The sequence below is a fragment of the Dysidea avara genome, chromosome 3, assembly GCF_963678975.1.
Source record: "Dysidea avara chromosome 3, odDysAvar1.4, whole genome shotgun sequence".
In the NCBI taxonomy this organism is placed as follows: domain Eukaryota; kingdom Metazoa; phylum Porifera; class Demospongiae; order Dictyoceratida; family Dysideidae; genus Dysidea; species Dysidea avara.
This window is the reverse complement of record NC_089274.1, coordinates 14,943,465-14,964,116: the sequence shown is the minus strand read 5'-3', so window position 1 is coordinate 14,964,116 and position 20,652 is coordinate 14,943,465. Positions and strand designations below refer to the sequence as shown.

Sequence of the window (20,652 nt, the reverse complement as noted above, 5' to 3'; positions counted from 1 at the left end):
TCTCAAACCAAAATTATGGGGCCTTAAAATTCTGCCATCTAAATCATCCATACCTTCTGTAACGAAAAGCACATTTACAACATCAAATCTATCATTAAATCTAAGCAAGCCTTTAACAAAAGTACCAAAATTTGATTTTGATTTTACAAATCTTTTTGGGTCTGCTTGCCTACCAGCCTGCCTCTAGAAGCTAAACGATGGATTGTACAACCACATCTTAGGCCACAATATCAAACTCATGTGTAGCATGTGCCTTCAACAGTGGCTGTCCTCTGATTACTCTTCATTTCCAGTCTTACTGTCTGTCATCTTCTGTATGCAAAGAAGCCATATGTTAATTTTTGTACTGGCACTTTTTTCCTGGAGCATGATGCTTCTCACTCCAGATCAACAAGATTGAGATACCACGGTACACAATGTAACTTGTTGCTGTTCAATTAGAATATCATACATGACTGTTGTATTAGGGTATATCTCAAGTCAGCCAAGCTAGTTAGACCAATGAGGGGTGAGGTTATAGTGTTTACTGTTTAGTAAATAGCTAGATTGTTAAGAGGTGTGGTCTCCGTGCTCTATTGCTATTAGTCCACTTAGATCTTTGATGGGTGTGGTCATGAACCTATCTCGAACGAGATCCCAATCGTGAACTTGTAGATATCTGGCTAGTATATGTCTTATAGTAGAGCTGAACTTCAAAAGCGCTAAAGCGCTTTTGAAGTTCAGCTCTGGAATAATTTTGTGGCATCTAAATATGCTGCTGAAAGAAAGTGTTGATACTGTAAATTAATGCCTTGATATGGTTTTGTTGGACGAAGAAGAAGACAAGCAACCTGGTTGAAGATAAAAGAATAGACAAGGCGCAGAGGGCCTGCATTCATTGGAACCCCAAAAGGCACATCCCACTGGTGAGTTTGTTATCGTGGCATAAGATTGTTGGCCATGTGCTGCTTTGTTTGGCCTCCAGGCTTGTGACTGGTCAGTGAGGTAGTGAGACTAAAATTCAAGTTTTGGCGATTTTTAAAATAGTGTTTTGTTATATTTACTGTATTATAAATTATATGGACTAGTACTATTCCATGAAGGTGATATTCGTTGCATAAAATGTCTCTAGGATGATTTTTAAAGGCAGGATTTTGGGTGACATGCAAAATTTTCGGGGCGATCCCTTCTTAAACAGTTCTGTATTAACAAACACAAGGGAAAATTAGAAATTTAAATTTGAATAGGGACCATAGAAATAAGCAGTGAAACAAGGTAGGTCGAAGATGTACTATAGTGGACCAAATTTAGTCACCAGTATGGGGATTAAATGTCCACTGGTATATTTCAGGTGTAGGCAACATCCCTTGTTCCACTTTTCATTTGTATGGTCCCTAGTCAGACTTAAAAATTTTCCTTGTATTTCTTTTTTTTTTCTTGTATCATTGTTATAGCCACACGCATGTCACATCAAAAGAAAGAATGTCACCAGATTTATTGTTTTTGTCCGAACAAGAGCCCCAACTATCAAATACTGATATAGTGAAGTGGCCATTACGCTTCATTTTCAACCTGTTACACAGCCTTACAAATAAAGAACACCAATCACTTCAGACAATTCCCATTTCATTCTATCACACACTACTGCAAATTGACACCTTGAGCTGTCATCAAACAGAAATGCGACACAAATGAGGACAAAGGTACGTCCACAAGGTGTGCATGGTACGTCCACAAGGTATGCATGGTACATACTGTGGTATGCCAAAAGGCATCTGTCAGGCTGAAGCAGTGTCAGTGAAAAAAATCAAGCTTGTAGCCTTAGCGGTTGTTGAATACGTGGCTGTTTTGTTATTATATGCTGTGCCACAACAAAAAACTAAACAAACTAGCATTGTTGATTTATAAAAAATGAAGTTCAATGCCAAAGTAGAGACTTCCCACCAAGTTATGCTGTAATATCATCATTCATCTTTGTTTCACTACTTTTTATTGCATAGATCCCTACTTCATTTTCAAATTAACAATTAAAAAAAAAATACTAGTAAAAATGAAGTAGGAATCCAGGTGATCATACAGTACAATAGTAACTGTATAGTAGGGACCACAAAGCAGTAGGCATGGCCCACGAAATAAAATCACCCAAAAACCAGCCTCAATTTTCCCTGACGACGATGAGGTAGGATTGGTGAGGTAAAACTAAGCCCAAACAAGCTTTCAGATCGACCTGAAACGCTTTGAACAAGTTGCTATGGAATTTTAAAATTTTTTTATTCGACGGAATTTTCTACTGACTGAGTAGGTAAGTAACTGACTGATGCCTTCAGACAAGCGTAACTCGATAACGGCTAAGGCTACGGGCTTGATTTTTTCACTATTCGACGTCACTTCGGCCCGACAGGTGCCTTTTAGCATACCGCAGTACGTACAATGCATTCTTCATGAACTTACCAGTGTCCTCCTTTGTGTCCCATTCATCTTTGCTGACAGGGAAAGGTGTCGATTTGGCGTGAGCACATGATGGCTTCCCTTCGAAACGGAAATCGTTCATATTTTTCATAGTGGCTATTTTGATTGCTAAGGTGCTTTTCAAGTAGTTCTTGATTCGTATTGCTGTGTAATGAGTTGAACATACCTGACAACGAAGCGTAATGGATACTTCTCTTTTCAGACGATAATTGATATAGCTGGGGCACGCAGCGCCATTTCAGATGCGGTATGCGTGGGTTCACCAGTCATAATAAAATTATTTACAAAAGCAAGTGCTCGAAAAAATTTGGAATTTTCAACTAGAGTAGGGACCATAGCACATTGATAAAAAGTACTGAAACAAGTTGGAGTAGTCCATGATATTAAATCACAGTAAAACAATAAGAAGTGTTATATCCCTACTGTGCTCTTCCGTACTTGTATAAGTATACAGTAGGTAGTGAACAAGATATTATTATTACAACATATGTAGCTAGGTGATAAAATCATTACTTTGGTAGTGTTTGTAACAACATAAGGGTTTTTCGTTTTGTAATAGCATCATACTTCACTTTATAATAATTTATAAATGCACTACTGTAGTTGATTTGATTGACATTCCCATTATTGCCAACACTTCTTGGCTACCACTGGCTTTATTTCACAACTTTTTTTTTTTTTGTCCCAGCTCTATGAGCTCTTGAAATGTAGACAGGTCCATGACAGACATTCATACTGAGTCATAATATTACCATTTGTAGGATACCTGCAAAAATTTTGCAATCGCTATTTGTTCCAGGCATAACAATTTAGCATTTGGCACGGATTGTGCTGCCAAGTGCTGATTTTTTTACTTCATACATAGTTTTGATTTAGTTTAATTATTCATTTTATTATAGTGCTGTATGGAATTGTGGCTACTGTCATAATTGTCCTCGCTAACTATCCTCTTCCAAGCTGTCTAAAAGGCATTCTTTACTACATCCAGGTCAGTTGTTATCTGCTATGTATTGTTTTCATGTTCTACTTTTCTAACATTTTAGGTATCTCCTGTTTCCACTGTTTTCTTTCCTGAACGTTTTCGCATTGGTTGGGAGGTTGTAAGTAATCATATGGTCTATGTACATGTGTGTGCATAAATTCATGCATTTCAATGCGCATGTATTTCTACATTTTAAGTCTACGTAATAGTTATACGGGCACAATGTGGAGTCTATGAAATTTATAAACCCGAAGGCCCGGGCTGTAGCGCACGAGCGAAGCGAGGGCGCTACTAAGGGCCTGAGGGTTTATAAATTTCATAGACTCCACATTGTGCCCGTATAACTGCTTTAGACTCTATTTCACATTACACTCAGATTACTTACCTCATCCACGGCTGTTTCTGCTGTAGGCTCGGCTAAAGCGGCTGGTTTTCTAACGATAATACTAGTGCCATGGCAACTATGCGTCCTCACGTGACTAAATAATCACGCTCGTTAAATCACTGCACGTGAGCAACGCATAGCGATTGGACAAACCCGATTTTGAGCATATGTCATATTGTGCTTGAAGGCGTGGAGTATATTAGAAAACAAGGTGGAGTATATGAGATTTATTACCCACCCAAAACAGCCTAAATAGAGTCTAAAGTATAAATGTCTTGTAAACGGAAGACTTTAGGGAGCCCACCGTTGTGCAATACTCATGTCCGAAATGTAATGAGATTGCCGTCAGTGTTTGGTCCTATATAGGTAGTCTCATTTGTGTTGCTAAGGCTAAATATAGCAACTAACAGTAGCTATTTCATATCTACCTGTGTGATGCTCAATATCTCTTTGTTAATACTTAGATGGATTGTATTGCAAGCACACTGGCACTCTACTATCCCTACGACTTCTCATTTAAGCCAGGACTGACAGCAACAGAGGCATATGGTCTGCGGTACATTCCAGTTGCAATTGTTGTTATTGTTTCCCCAATCACCTTGTTTATAAGAACCAGGTACATATACCTGCTATTATAGGAATACGGATTATAGTAATTATAACTGTAGATATTGTGTTTATTTTATATTTTTACTTTGTAGATTCCATGCTAGAGTGGTGTTTGAGGGTGTTTGGAGTCTGACACTGTTAACATACTCACATTTGGTGTACACTTCAGTATCAATTGTGAACTGTCGTCATCTGGATGATAAATTGGTAAGTGTGCCTACTATTTTATTATCATCATTGGGTGTTCTGTGCTGTGTCTCTCCTACAGCGTTGGTTTGTCAATGGAAGTATTAGGTGCTATGAAGGGGACCATCTCGGTTTATCATTCCTAGCAAACATATCTCTCATAGTTACTGCTGCTCTTATTCCATTCATCACTTTTATTGTATATTATGATAAGATCAAGAGGGTGTCAGAAAAAGCACCTGTAAGTTTGTATTTCATTTTGTATACCATTTCCATGTGATAATTTCATTGTAGCAAAAAGTGTCACAGATGGCCAACAATCTACGTATTACATTAACTAGTAGCTACAGAGACAATTATGTCTTTTGGCCGGTGGTAGAACTGGTCCGAAGATTTGTGTTTATCACTGCAGTTGTGGCTACTCCGGGGGACTTGGTATGTACTAAATACAGTGTATTTACTTGTTATGTTGTGTGTAAGGAAATGTTAAAAGAATTAAACTGCAACAGTTGCATACTTTATTTGCTGTCAGTTTTAGCAATCTAGTTGATATTATGTGTGCATGCCATGTCTATAGTAAATATGATACTTACAAAAACTGCAAGTTTAGTAAGTTTGTTTTACCTAAGGAATTGGTAAACAATGGTAACCATGAACATAAACACTGTTATCACAGTGCTATGGATATTATGTGTTAAAACATTGTGCTTTGTTTGTTTGTTTCCTTGTAGACCCTTCCACTACTTCTCATCCTACTGGTGTTTGGTGCACATGTTTTTGTTTATCCATACAAGGATAGGATATCAAATCATGTTGAGTCATTTGTGCTGTTAGTTCTCATCACTGTACTGATGTTGGGCAACACAACAGCAGTGGTGGAGAGTACTAGAGACCATGACAGGGTCTTCTACCCCCTCCTGTTTGTGCCACTCTACGTAGCTGTCCTTCTGGGTGCTTGTTATGTAATATACCATTTGTGGTACGTGAGTTGTACTGGACATTGTGAGTGTATGTACCAGTTATTGTTTGAGGGATATTCAAATTTCCACGTTATGTTGTAACTTAGTTGATTTATTGATTTCAGTGGAACTGCCACTCTCGTATCAATCCTCACAATGCAGGGGTGGAGGAAATGTGTATGGAGGCATGTCATGTGGGAGTTAGGAAGTATTTAAAAAACATTAACTGTACATTATTCTGGTGTTAGCATGATACTAGAGCCAACTTGTATGTTCCCACTTAACATTTAGTTAGGTGACTGCTCTGTTAGAGTATTTTGATCTAGTGCACTTACAATATTGATTCACGTAGTTTCCATTCTTCCATAACTTTTAACACAAATTCTACTAAATCATAAGTTGAGTAATGAGTAGAAAAAGTACAGTAGTTATTTCTACACCCATAAAAAATGGTTTTAAGAGAAATTGCTGTGTATGATAAGCTTGATTGTTATAATTATGGAGTAAATGTTGTTCTTATGTAATACTAGTTAGGGGCACTGCAGTGTATGTCATTATTTTTACACACAACAGATAACTATGTAAATAAAACTCTGGTATATTGATATGCTAAGTAGTAGTGTGGTACCTATAATGTGTATACGAGCTTTGACTATCTTGCTGTAGGCAAATACTGCAACGACGATTTCGTATCAGAAGTTTTGAAGTTACTAACCCATTCAAGAAGCAGTCAAGCACAAGAAGCAGTCGACATGGTGTTACTGAACGTATTGAGGTTCCTGTGACACATATTGACTTTCCTGATCGAGAGTACCATCCCCTTGGAACTGCCAATGTTGATGAGGATGAAACTTGATGAACAATGTTAAATGTTAGCTTGTTTTGGTGTGACTTTACATTGCAATATGTATTGAGTAATATGTACTTTAACTACGTTTTTATATATTTTTAGAACACTATAGTGTGATACGAAATGTATGTTGGCATCTACAATACAATATAAACTGAGATAACTAGCTAAGATTTTTTTGTGCCATTAATAAAGTCTTTGTATGCTTTTGTGTGTTTGTTATGGTGGACAATCTCCCACCTTCTCATCCATGGACCATACCTGGTTGTGTCAAATTCTTCACTATTCTTACCTACATCTTTGTCTTGTAACGTGGTCCTGTCGGTAGATGCAAACTTGCTCCAGTCAATGACGTAGTTAGGGTCATCTGCTTTACACATGACAACACAATCTTTTAAGCCATAAAATCCGTTTGGTTTTGTTGGATTTTGCCACCTCAGATCTAAACTCCAACGTATCTTATCAGAGTGATTCTCCAGACTCCTATGGGGTACACAGTTGTTAATGAACAGGACCCCTCCATATGGGACTTCACAGGTGACCACATCTTTATCCAAGTCAACACCTAGTGTTTTCACCATCTCCTCTTCACTTAGATCAACATACCAAGTGCCACCTGCACAACATGTGTGTTTGGCAGTCATTCCTAGTTTGTGTCCTTCTGACACCACCTGCATGCACCCATTATTAGCATTAGTATCAAGAAGTGGAATCCATGCTGTTGGCTGCAAGGTCTGCAGGTTGGTGCCATCCAAGTAAGCATTATCTTGATGCCATGGTACTGTCACTTGATCATTATGTGGTGTCTTGGTGCGTAGGTTCCAAACAGGATGGCCAGCAATGTCAGGACCAATAAATTGTTCTATTACGTTTAGTAAACGTTCATTTGACCAGAGGATTTGGAAAGCAGTAGGCAACTTGCCAATCTTGTGAAGAATGACTGCTGCACCTGGGAACTGTTTCTCCAATAGAGCAAGTCGGTGATAAAATCCAGCCTTTTCACATTTGTCGTCAACTTTTCCACCTGCAAATAGCTTGTTTGCGAGAGCATCAACTAGTTCATTGATGGCGTTCTTTATTGGCTCAAGTTCTTCGCGAGTAAAAAAGCTTGGAATCAACACATAGCCTTTCTCGAAGAATTGATCGACTTGCCACTGCTCAAGTTGACCAACCTTCTTCACCTTAGGCTGAGGAGGCTTCGTACAATAAGTTTCCGGTGACGACTCCACCTCCATTATTATGGTGACGTTATGGTGACGTCACATCAACTCACGCGATCGCAAACGTACTTACCAGTATTATTACTGCTGGTATATACTAGCACTTGAGTTGCTTGAGGGCCAAATGTTGCTAAACCGGAGCATAATGGGGAGCACTGAACAGCATAACAACCCTGTGGTAGCTAACAAGAATAAGATGAATTTCATAATAAACGGTTGCCCCAAGCAACCTAAATTTTACATTATTTTGTAGCGGGTATGAATGCATGGAATGTCAAAAGTAACATCTCCAATTTTAAAATTATAGCATATAGGTCATGAGATATGACACTGTTTTAAAGTTTGCAGTTTTCCCATACATTATCTATGGGAGGGAGTAACAGTTGCCCTTTCTGGGCAATGATATACATATTATATGGATAATGTATGGAAAACCCGCAAATTTCAAAATGTCATATCTCATGTCGTTTTAAAATTTGGAGAGGTTAATTGTGAGATTCACACCTACAAATTATGTACATTAAATTGAGAAATGACATTAATTGAATCATAGACTAAACGAATCGGCTTTGCTCATGTTTTTCGGGTGCCTGTCTTCGTAATACAGTAACTTTACTGAGTAGATTTCCGGAGGTTTAGTACAAAGGTTACTCCTTATGAAGTCGAAGCATAAAGTTTACGCCTCAGTTGGAGTTATACCCTTGGTATAAAAGGCCTTAGTGTAAAGATTAAACTTTGAAAGTATAAAGTTTATACTTTGTTTTTTGCAGTGCATGTTTGTTGTTTTCCCACACATTAGCTATTTATGCGATTGCCCAGAAGCCAGAAGGGGCCAACTGTTGCCCCCTCTCATAGACAATGTATGGAAAAACCAAAAACTTTAGTTATCTCATGACCTATTTATGCTATCCTTTTAAAATTTGTAAATGTTACTATAGACATTTACCCCTACTTTTGTTATTATGAAATTCATCCATTATGCCCTTGTGTTCAATTTGGCATTAATTTACAGAGCAACTAAACCTATTGTGTGTTATTCTACTGTAACTAGCTATTCCTGTAAGGTGTGGAAATTCCACCTTGGGCAAAATTTTGAGCATAGTTGAATCAGGCCTAAGGGCCAGCCATTATGCATGCATAGCATATGCATGAGCCACAGAGAAGGATGCATGCATGTGCACCCTTATAATCATTAGACCTGTGAAGGCTATGCAGCTAGGCGACTCAGTGGAATCAATATCTTGACCCAAAACACTGTTGCTGAGAATGTAGAACACTACTTCAAACCATTATTTAAATCCTTCATGATCCATCTCTGCTCTGTTGAAATGTCAAGCACTTCGAAAAAACAAGGACGGATTTAAGGGGAAATCCTTCATGATCCATCTCTGCTCTGTTGAAATGTCAAGCACTTCGAAAAAACAAGGACGGATTTAAGGGGGGTGCTTGGGGTGCTGAAGCACCCCCTCCAAAATTTTACAATGAGCAAGCTAGGAAGCTTCTAGAAGCTGTAGTACAGGTGCAGTTGCATTTTATACACATGTATGGGCAATGAAAAGATGGAAAGAGCAAGGGGAATAGCTAATCTTATCCAAGAATTACTAAGAGGGGTTCAAAATTATACTTTTGGAGTAAGTCTTACCTTAGAAGTTGCTCAATCCGAAATACTCTAATAGAACAGTCAACTACTCTAATAGAACATCCATCATTAAAACTATAATTTTCAACAAGTTACCAGAGTGTAGGCTGAATTGAAAATTAAACCTATTCTTCTAGACCTGTGTACTGCTACCCTCACCACTGTACCAAGCATCCTGCCATATACCAATCACTTCAGGTAAAAGATTTATACCTTTAATGTACTATAGATTGTATAAACCATCAATTGAAAATCTATTCTGAAAAATAACCTTTTCTGTCAAATAGTTTAAGTTTTTTTTAGGCTCTGCTATACAAACTTGATTCTTGGGTTGAAAGCTTCTCTTGCAAATAAAACAGTAGTCTTATAATAATAGTGAATTTCTTAACTTTTATAAAGTTCACAAGGCTGCTCGTTTTTGTTTCCCTTACTTGATCAAATCCCATGCTACATTTGTATAAATCTAGCAGCTTTGGAGTTTGCACTATCAAATCCCTTGAAGCTCAACTTTAAGCTTAAATGATACTGCAGCATTTATGTTGTTATGATCATTGTGTGCTAAAAATGGGTTAGTTGTGGCCAAAAACTAGTTGTATTTGTAGACTAGTTGTAAAATAAATATAATGATGGATGGATCCATCATTTTAAAAGTTACATTGAAATAGCAACCTGCACTTCAGAACAGTAGCTACATAATAATTATGAAGGTAGATCCAATCCTGTGTATTAAATATTCTCTTTGACCTTACATTGAATTAACTATACACTCTTTATTCTTTGACAAGCCACTATTATACATTTTCTTAAAATCCAATAACAGTGTATAGTTCTGTTTTTTAATTAAAATTACTACCAACTGAACTATTACTTCCAACTGAACTCATTTATCTTGTACCCAGATTTGGTTAAAAATAGTTCAATCTTGTGATAGCCATTTTCCAAAAATTTCCAGGGGGTCTGGGAGTATATATATGCCACCAGATCTATAAACTGTTTTAAGGACATTTTGTTAAATCATCTGAATTTACTTTGATTTTGTTTTTGTATCTGTGTGTTATACTCCTTGATGGAGTCCTACACAGTAATAAATAAATAAATAAATAAATAGATCCAGAGCCCCCTAGCTAGAGAATTATATACAGCTGAGTGCACATGCACTCCACGCACTGGTGAGTCAGTCTACTAGGGACCCGCCGATTATGCTCATAATTTTACCTATTATGCTATGCTGCATGCACTGCTCAAATATTTACCTATTATGCTTAAATTTATGCTCAATATTTACCTATCATGCTCAAATTATGCCCAATTATTTATGCCTCAGTTCTCATGCTCTGCTAATAATTTCCAGTTTATGGATAAATAAAGTGGCTGAAGCACAAACTTACTTGTCAAAATGCATATCACAGAAAAGATCGATATACTCTAATAGAACAGTCAGTTATGTGATTGTTCTATTAGAGTTACTGACTGTTCTATTAGAGTATATCGATCTTTCCGTGATATTTTGATAAGCAAGAATTCATACTATTATACAAACATTCTACTTATTATGCTAGCATTATGCTCAATGCTTTCAGGCACCTATTATGCTCATAATTATGCCAGCATAATCGGCGGGTCCCTACAGTCTACTTGCCCTCTCCACTGTTTGGACAGCTAGTGTAGTTTGAGCTATGAGACTGTAAATTATGCTATACTTCAAACCATTAATAAATTTGATCATGTGCAGCTGATACCCATACGTTTCCACTACTATAGTTCTTTAAGATGTTAGTCTAAGATTGAATTTTAGCTACATTGCTGTACCCTTTAGTTATATTGACAAGCTGTATGGGGAATAATGGTATCACATACAAAGTGACATCATTTTCACTCAAAGTATATACTACCAAATTCAATCTCAATAGGCCAAATTTGCAAAATTTTCCTGTGGGGGCATGCCCCCAGACTCCCCTAGATATAGAGCATGCTCTGCATGCTGAGTGTGCTTCTCAAACTAGTTGTATCAACTTTCTTGCCACATATTTAGCACCCCCCCCCCCCCCCCCCCCTTCTGAAATCCTAGATCCGCCCCTGAAAAATGTAATGTACAAAATGGCTGTTGGTATATGTTTCCATCAGACCTTTGGTGTGCTTACACCATAAAGCAATAAATAAATAAATAGATATGTCAAACTATACACATACACATACAGTTTCTACAGATAGTTCAGATTTGAGGTGGGTGGACGTGACTGATAGCATCTTGAACAATTTAACTGCATGCCAACTAATTTAACTATAGTAACCAAAGCACTGATTGTATGCATTCTGAGTCTGCTGTAGTGCTTGCAGCTAAAATGTTGGGACATACTGTAAAAGCGGATGCCATTTTTAAAACTATTACACCACAATTGTCTCCCAATTTACTTTAAATTAACAGAGTCATGCAACACAACTATGCATGTATAGTGCAAAACTATGCACATATCACACACTCTCCTTTCTTAGCCTTTGATAACCTACTGAGCAGCGACAAACTTCAGCACATTCAGGAATTGAAATCCTCGCAATCAAGCCTCTCCTGATCTGGCCACGTATAGTAGCAGCAGGACATGAGTGTTGGTTGAGTTGCTGCAAGGAGCATGTGTGGGGGCGATACTTCACTAAATGAACCACTGTAGAATAATTACTTCACAATATTTTTTATTGGAATTCTTATTTATTTAGTGACCTTATAATTTTCCTCAGTTAATAAGATGGTCTAAAGTTAACATGCATCTAACTTATATTACTTAACATGACAAGGTAGTTACACTGTAAATATTAAAGAAGTACACCTAATAAGTGAGGTGTCACTGTAGTAATACATGCGTGTTTACCCTTCTATAAACTAAATGCATACCTGCAGCTGATCCCTTCAATTGCAAATTCAGAACTGGGCATTATGTGCATAACTGTGAAAAATGTACATACGTACATATATCATATGCATATAGCTACTCTAGAGTGACATGCAGATAGATATAGTGTCTTTAGTTAAGATTACTATTACATTTAGTCATAGTCAGTCAGAACTTGTAGCTCATCACGGATGTTAACATATGACAAATCAGTGACAAAGTCTTGCGGAGGGTCATGGCCAGCTAGTTGCAATGTGTTGGTTCTCCCTACGGTAGTGCTAACAGTAAAAACAAATGTATCCACTCTTCCTCTGAATCTTTTGTAGGGCTTTGTTTTGCTGGTTTATAAAAGAATACAAAACTAAGTATAAATCTTGTGCACAACTTAATATTGAATGGTGTATATATAATGTTTAGATGCATTTTAAAACAAGTCAACTGGAGTTAAAAATTGGAACTATGTATACATACACATACATACTTGAACACTCTCTCACAAACAACTACCATAAATACACTTCAACTGTGTACCCAATACAGTGTGTGGTTGTGCAATGCAGTTTAATATCATGCAATGAATTCAGACTAACCTGATACACTTTGCTGTCAAATATACCATTAAGAAAATGTAAGGAAGAACAAACAAAATCATTCCAAATGAACTTCCGTCCACTGAATGAATGCTTAAAAAGTATGCAGTAATTAGAACAAGATCCAGCAACATCAACCATTCCACCAAATTAACTTTCCATCCATCATATGGGTGAACTCTCGATGTTATCAACAACAAGATGATAGCACAGAAACACATTGCAAACTGCAAAATATGAGCATGACATTATGATACCACTAGCTCAATTCATACAGTACAGCTCAAATGCAATGTCGTCTCGTGAGAGTGTAAGCGATTAAAATACTCCCTAATTAAAGGGCGTGGCACCTGTTTCACTCACAAGTATTCATCCCGTTTCATTTGGGTGAATACTTGTGAGTGAAAAGGGTGCCATGCCCCTTATAATTAGCGAGTTTTTTAATCACTCGCACTCTCGCGAGACGATGTTGCATTTGAGCGGTACCGTAACTGTACAACAAGTATATGAGAGTATTCAACTTATAGAGTCATGGAACAGATGTCATTCAAATATGATGTTTTTATTCTAATAATTAAGAGTGCATGGGACACTACACACAGACAGATGGACATGTATTTGCATACACAGAAGCCTCCAAGTAGCTGCAAAAAATATGAACACATTTTAATTACCAATTTGCTATTTTTAGTAGTCAACTTTTTTCAATCCATTCATGCACTTGTAATTGCTATGTAATCATATTCTTTTTTTACTGTGTCTTAATTTGTCCTATTGTATTCTCTTGTTGTACTTTACTATCATGATCAGTGTTGTTTCCATCAACTTATGAGTTGGAGCAAGCTCTCTTGGCTTTAGCTTAATTGGTGACCCTGACAGAAGAACTGCTACAGCTTATTGTGATGTCTCGCAAGTACCCTACTGATGACTCTCCAGCTCAACCATAACTTCAAGCTTCAGCACATATCGCAGTAATGTAGATGAAATTAAACTACCACTGTTTTGGTCAAAGAACTCACAACTCTGGTTCACTCAGATATAGAAACTCAACTCACTACTAGACACATTACTGTCTCCAGTATGAAGTTCAATTATCATACAGTAAGATAGTACTGTATAGTAGGGACCACAAACGTGTGGGCGTGTCCAATGAAAAAACATCACCCAAAAACCAGCCTCACTTTCCCCAGATGACGATGAGGCAGTATTGGTTAGGGAAAAACTAAGCCCAAACAAACATTCAGATCGGCCCGAAATGCTTTCAGCAAGTTGATACGAAATTTAGGAATTTTCTAGTGATGACTGACTGAGTAACTGACCGACTGGCTGATGCCTTCAGACAAGCATAACTCGATAACGGCTAAGGCAACGGGCTTGATTTTTTCACTGTTTGGCATTGCTTTGGCTCGGGAGGTGCTTTTTGGCATACCGCAGTTCATACAATGCATTCTTCATGGACTTACCAGTGTCCTCCTTTTGTGTCCCATTCATCTTTGCTGACAGCAAAAAGTGTTGATTTGGCGGTAGCACGTGATGGTTTCCCTTCGTAACAGAAGTCATCTGTATTTTTCATAGTGGCTAATTTGATTGCAGAGCTGCTTTTCGAACAGTTCTTGATTCGTACCGCTGTGTAATGGGTGACAACGAAGCGTAATGGATACTTCACTTTTCAGACAATAATAATAGGGGCGCGTGGCACCTATCTTTCTTTTGATGCAGTATGCATGTACTACAGAGGTGCTTTTCAAATAGTTCTTGATTCATAATGCAGGTTGAACATAGCTGACAATAAAGCGTAATGGATACTTCACTTTCCAGACGATAATTGATATAGCTGGGGAATGTGGCACCATCTTTTTCTTTTGGTGTGGGATGCGTGGGTTCACCAGTCATAATAATTATTATTTACAAAAAAAAGTTAACAAACAAGTATGCAAAATTTTTTTGGAATTTTCAACTAGAGTAGGGACCATAGCACATCAATAAAAAGTACTGAAACAAACTGGAGTAGTGCATGATATTAAATTACAGTAAAACAATAAGAAGTGTTATATCCCTACTATGCATTTCCGTTATGGTATCTTGAGCACAGTAGGGATATAACACTTCTTATTGTTTTAATATCATGCACTACTCCAGCTTGTTTCAGTACTTTTTATCGATGTGCTATGGTCCCTACTCTAGTTGAAAATTCCAAATATTTTTGTGTACTTGTTATTGAAAGGAATAAAGAATATAGGAGAAAGACAGGACAGGTAATATGTTACAAAATGCTGACACAATTTTGCTAATAACTTCTGTGATTTCTGATTGCTCAAGCTCTTTGAATTCAAATAGTGAAGCACAGTTGAAAGATGACCAATACAAAATGGAGAGACACTTCCACACAAGATAGCTCCAGGATTATGCCAAACGTTTCTCTACATGATGGGGTGCTCTATTGCCAGTTCTGACAGTCTTCTATGTGCTACACAACTGGTTGTTCCTAACAGCATGAGAGATAAAGTTCTGACGCAGCTCCACAATCAAGCAGGCCATCTGGGAATACAAAACCCTTGAAAGGGTGAAAGAGCGGTATTACTGGCCTGAATATGAACTAGATGTCGAGAATTGGGTGCGCTGGTGCGCTCATGTCAACCCTGCCAAAAGCGTAACCCACCCCAGCCAGCCCCCCAAGCTCCAATGGGTACAACTCAAGCACACCACCCATTTGAAAAAAATTTCATTGGACATACTCACCACATCTTCTTTGGGATGTAAATACATAGTGGTAAAACTGACTTATTTAGCAAATGGGTTGAAGCTTTTTCCCCTTCGGGTAATAGATTCTGAGACCCTGGTCAGAGTACTGGTTTAGATTGTGCAACCAGAATATGCTACAGAAGTTCATGACCTACTGCTGAATTGAACCCTCCTGAAGAGACCACAACCCTTTTGAAGAGTCCCCATACAAGATGATGAAGAGTAGATATGAGGTTATCATGCTCCAAATATTGAGCATTATGCTTTCTCAAAAAATCACTAATTTTATGCTTTTGAGAAATGCCCACCATCTTTAGACAATGCAAGTCTGTTGCTGTATTAAACCATTTACATTGATGTTTCAGCTTTATGTAGTTTTCTGTTCTTTTAGCTGGTTAGTATTTCATTTTTATGTAACTGCTTTATTAGAGTAGTGATATTCAGTGACTGTTCTATTAAAATTTCTGACTGCTCTATTAGAGTATCTCAATTTTTGACGGAATTGTGCAATCTGCAGATCTTCGTACTGTTAAACTGTTATGGCTTTATGATTACTAAAAAAAATTCCTGATTCCCACACATACCTATTATGCTTGCGGCATAATTGCCACATCCCTACTGAAGAGAGAATTGACGAAATGAACCTCAATCTCTGAGCAGCAACATTACAGCAGCTTTTGACTGCTGAGGGAACTACTTCTTAAACATCTCCCTGCTAATGTACCAGCATCCACACTCTTCACTGGATATCTGCTACTATTGCTGCCTTCGCAGACATAAAGAATGCACTAGCAGATACCACACTCTCTTGTTGCACCCCAACCTGGTGCCCTAATTAAAATCATGACAGATGCATCTGATATAGCCATTAGGGCAGTATTGGAGCAGTACCTTGACAAAAAGTGGTGCCTCTTTTTCAGGAAACTATCTCCCACTGAACAGCATTATAGTACATTTGCTCCTAGCAGTATCTATGCCATACATTTCAGGCACTTCTAGGAAGCATATGAATTCCACAGTGTTATACCAACTGACCACAAACCGTTGCTCCACACGTGTGTGATATCTTCACAGAAACACCTTGACCTTATGTGCCAGAAAAACTCTGCGTATGGTGTTGACTCACTACATGGCTTGTCTCATCCAGGAAAAAGAGCTATACACAATGATTAGTAACAGACCACTGTTTGTAGCCTAAAATGAACTCTGACATAAACAGTATTTTTTTTTAAAAGTTTGCACAATAAGAAGAAAAAATAAAACATCTATGTCACAACTTGTGCTTGCAATCTTATTTTCCCTGTGGCTTGCAATGGAATGCAGCTCAAGTTGGTATTACACCATCGCATTCAATGTAAATGACTAACAACAGTTGTTAAAAAGCTACATTAAAAAGTGGTTTTAGTCCCAGAAAAACATTTTATTTAGTACAAAACTGCTTTGATAAGTGCTGCAGCTGGCAAGAGAAGTTAGAGTAAATGATGCAGGTGGAGGGAATGATAGTATTTCAGCTTTACATATAATATTATAGCGTAATGTAATATTGTTCTAATGATAACTATACTAACAATAGCACAGTTTCAATCTTTAGTGTACATACCTGTGTATAATCACCACTAGCATACTCAAATACATAGTACACTGCCACAAACAATACTCTCCGGAACAAGTCATATCCACTCCACCAATTGTATACTGGTTTAATCCCAGTGTTCACCACATCACAAAATGGTCCAGCTTTCTGTGAATAAGAACAGCATTTGCAAGATTAATATACTTTCTGTTTACTGCTTTCTACACAATGCGCACATAGATATCCGTGGTTGTTTGTCTAATGGCATGATATTGCTCATAAAAGAACATAGTGCTATTTTAACAAAAGAAGTGGTGAGTTTATAGTTTAAAAACACAATTGTAGGAAGAAAACAATGAATAGTGATTGAAGTTAACCACACACTAACCTTTCTGTACACCACAATTTAAAGGAACATACTGTTACAGTAACTCAAGTGCCCTTATAGGCTCATGCAGTGAAAAGTACGGTTGCTAAGTTGCAAAGTACAGTGATGTAGTATGCAGTTAGTCAGCATTTACGTACATTATGTCTCAAATACACCCAATTATTATTCCCAACACAATCACCATTTCACCTGAAAATAATTCCAGCTAATAGCAACCACTATTACTGGAAATGGTATGACAAACAATATCAAAGTTAGAAACGATATTACAGCATATGGAATATGCTGGTTCTGAAAACACTTGACATTTCCATCATAGAAATAAACCTGCAATAGAGATGACAACGTAAGAGACAAACTAGATACATGGTGTAACTTACTAGTGGTCCTGATTTAGTTGTATTAAAATCATCAGTGTGTATATCAGTCCCAACACATCTCAGAAAATTAAGACAGGTATCAAATGTGTACACATAAATGATCAATATTAAAAACCATATTCCATCTAACGTCTTCTTACTGCCTAACGGTTTAATTTTTCTAGCCCTGTAACAAATGCTATTGTAAATACATGACAGTGATGGTACTACTACTGCAAATATGTAGTCGTATTCTTCGTCACTTTCAAACTGCATGCAGGTCAGTACCAGGCCCATAGAATACACCCTACTACACTACAATTTTTAATACTAAAGGCATTGGCTGGTTGTGATTCTGTGGTTTAATGTGTCCAAGTATTGACTATTGTGGACAGTATTATGACCATTAGAATATTTTTTGCATGGCATTTGTGCAGTATGTGACTTACAGTATAGTGTAGCTGATGATACTCATCAGTATTAGTACTGGGGGTAGAAATCCAAACAAGGCAACTTGTAGAGCTTCCATGTGAGCAAGACACAGTGGAAAATAGAAGCTGAATCCAAACACTCTTGACAAATAGAAATCCTGCAAGTGTAAATAGTGATCAGCTAATTTAGTAAGAAAGGGTTGTCACCAACTGCATCAAACACTGCACTGGTTCATACATTTCCCTTATGTTCATGCCTAAACAGCCACGCCATGAAGAAAGGGTATGCCTTTCAAAACTCCCAAGTTAAAGTGGTGGCAGCCAAGAAATGGCTACAAAGATGTTAATGCTGGCCACAGCCCAGCTTTGGAGCTTGCTTCCCAACATTTCTAAAGATAGCAATTAGGTGCAATTCAAACAATAGACAGCAGTGGCTCAGTGTTACTAATACTTTGGGAGTTAAGAGTGTAGATCTCTGGGTGGAACTCTTGACAGTATTTTCTTTGATGTCTTTCTCGTGTATATATTTACTCTTTGGTAACTGTTCTATTAGAGTACCTTGGTTTGAGTTTTGCTTTGTAATGCTGTAGCTATTACTCCAGTTGTACGGTTTACCATACCTGTTCATGAACCAAGATGGATGCTAAGCTGATAAATGTTCACAATGTTATTAGTGTTGCACCGATATGAGATTTTGCCAATATTCCGATAACCGATATTGGATAATATTTTCAAGCCGATAAACATAGCCGATCCGATATAACACAACATGTCTATTTTGTAGCAGTTTTTACAAGAAATTTGATTTTGAAGGATTAATTTAGCTTGTTTATAGCAGCAGTATTGCTACAACAGCTGACAGTACACTGAAGCAGTAATAACGAAGTTGTAATTATACAGGAAAATGCAACTAAATGCACTTGTAAACATTATTTGGTGCACATGAGTATGTATTTCTAAATAAATACATATATCTGTATCTGCTGCTTTTTTCATCGTGGTGCCGATCCAATACCGATATACAAAAAACACAGCCAATATATGGTTTTTCCGATAACTGATCCGATTATTGGTGCAATACTAAATGTTATAGATAATCATTTTCTGTATGTCACAGCTACATACACCTTTATACACCAAAGGAGGTAGGACATGTGTGTGTGCCACTTACTTTAATTGTATGATGGTCATTTGGAATTTCACATGAGCTTCAATAGTTGTAATAAAATACTAGTAAACAGTGAAGTTCACTGGGGCTCAGTAGATATAGACAGTGCTTCACATAAGCTTCAACAAAATATACTTTGCTGCATGCAAAACAGTGCCAAGAAATCCAGGGACCCTTACAAAGTAAAGTATATCCTCGAACTTTATTTGAAGTATTGTCTAAAATCTGCTGAGCCCTAGTAGTATAGCGGCACAACCAAAAAATTGTGCACTTTTTCATAAAGCCATGAAACTTTCCACATAAATAGCACTCCTCAATACATGTATTTTCAGATATAGTGCCATTGCTGATTTGACCTATGGTGACTTTTACGGCCATTTTTGTACAGAAAATTGATCATTTTTGTCTTTAACTCCCAGAGGCAGTAATTAATTTGTTAAAACATGGTACCAAACAAAAGATCTTGTTGATAGAAACAACTTGGTTTTTATTTGAAGTCATTAAATAAAAACCAAGTGATGTCATTATGAGTATTTTTATTAGCTGCAAAATTTGATAAATTTATGCATAATTATCTGCCCACAGGTGATTCACACCTTGAGGGCAGGTAAAATTATCAAATTTTGCAACTAGTAAAAATGATCATAACTTTGTAATGAAATCACCTATTGACTTCAAATAAAAACCAAGTTGTTTCTATCAACAAGATCTTTTGTTTGGTACCATGTTCTAACAAGTTAATTACTGCCTCAGGGAGTTAAAGACAAAAATGATCAATTTTCTGTACAAAAATGGCCGTAAAAGTCACCAACGGTCAACTCAGCGATGGCACTATATCTAAAATTACATGCCACGAGGAGTACTATTTATGTGGAAAGTTTCATGGTTTTATGAAAAAGTGCACAATATTGCCAATTTTTGGGGCTACGCCGCTATACTATAGTGAACCCCATTTTTAGCTTTTATTACAATTATTGAGATTTAATATGAAATTACAAAAAGTGGTGCACAATGCATGTCCTTCTTCCTCTGTTTATACACTGTTTGTACATGCCAAAGTCAAGACAATTAAGTAAAGAACTTGTGTTTTATAGTGATTCCTGTAAAGTGTGCAATAAGAAGTCCCGCGTAAACCCCTTAAGAAGAAAACAAAACAAACTTTGGCTACTCATATCTCAGGAATTGCTTGAGCGGTTTTGATCAAATGTGGTCTATCTTACCTGACAAACAGCTATAAG

At 37.2% G+C, this 20,652-nt stretch overlaps 3 protein-coding genes across 3 annotated transcripts in view; 1 reads left to right on the top strand and 2 right to left on the bottom strand.

Annotated features, from left to right (window-relative positions):
• Positions 1-6,590, top strand: part of LOC136249545 (uncharacterized) — a 37,664-nt gene extending 31,074 nt beyond the window's left edge. Inside the window, exons 12-19 of the mRNA XM_066041586.1 lie at positions 3,348-3,436; positions 3,492-3,548; positions 4,280-4,431; positions 4,517-4,631; positions 4,693-4,851; positions 4,905-5,045; positions 5,342-5,589; positions 6,236-6,590. Of these exons, the coding sequence (XP_065897658.1) occupies positions 3,348-3,436; positions 3,492-3,548; positions 4,280-4,431; positions 4,517-4,631; positions 4,693-4,851; positions 4,905-5,045; positions 5,342-5,589; positions 6,236-6,425 (1,151 nt within the window). The 3' untranslated portion in view covers positions 6,426-6,590. The remainder of the gene's footprint in view (positions 1-3,347; positions 3,437-3,491; positions 3,549-4,279; positions 4,432-4,516; positions 4,632-4,692; positions 4,852-4,904; positions 5,046-5,341; positions 5,590-6,235) is intronic.
• Positions 6,422-7,701, bottom strand: LOC136249546 (uncharacterized). The gene has a single exon (XM_066041587.1). It carries the CDS (start codon positions 7,652-7,654, stop codon positions 6,587-6,589), a length of 1,068 nt encoding a protein of 355 aa, XP_065897659.1. The 5' UTR covers positions 7,655-7,701; the 3' UTR covers positions 6,422-6,586.
• A 4,490-nt stretch (positions 7,702-12,191) lies between these two features.
• The window catches only part of LOC136249544 (uncharacterized), a 40,917-nt gene continuing 32,456 nt past the window's right edge, over positions 12,192-20,652 (bottom strand). Inside the window, exons 8-13 of the mRNA XM_066041584.1 lie at positions 18,265-18,404; positions 17,837-18,002; positions 17,646-17,783; positions 17,096-17,236; positions 12,754-12,980; positions 12,192-12,501 (exon numbers count right to left, since the gene is read on the bottom strand). Coding sequence (XP_065897656.1) covers positions 12,318-12,501; positions 12,754-12,980; positions 17,096-17,236; positions 17,646-17,783; positions 17,837-18,002; positions 18,265-18,404 — 996 coding nt within the window. The 3' untranslated portion in view covers positions 12,192-12,317. The remainder of the gene's footprint in view (positions 12,502-12,753; positions 12,981-17,095; positions 17,237-17,645; positions 17,784-17,836; positions 18,003-18,264; positions 18,405-20,652) is intronic.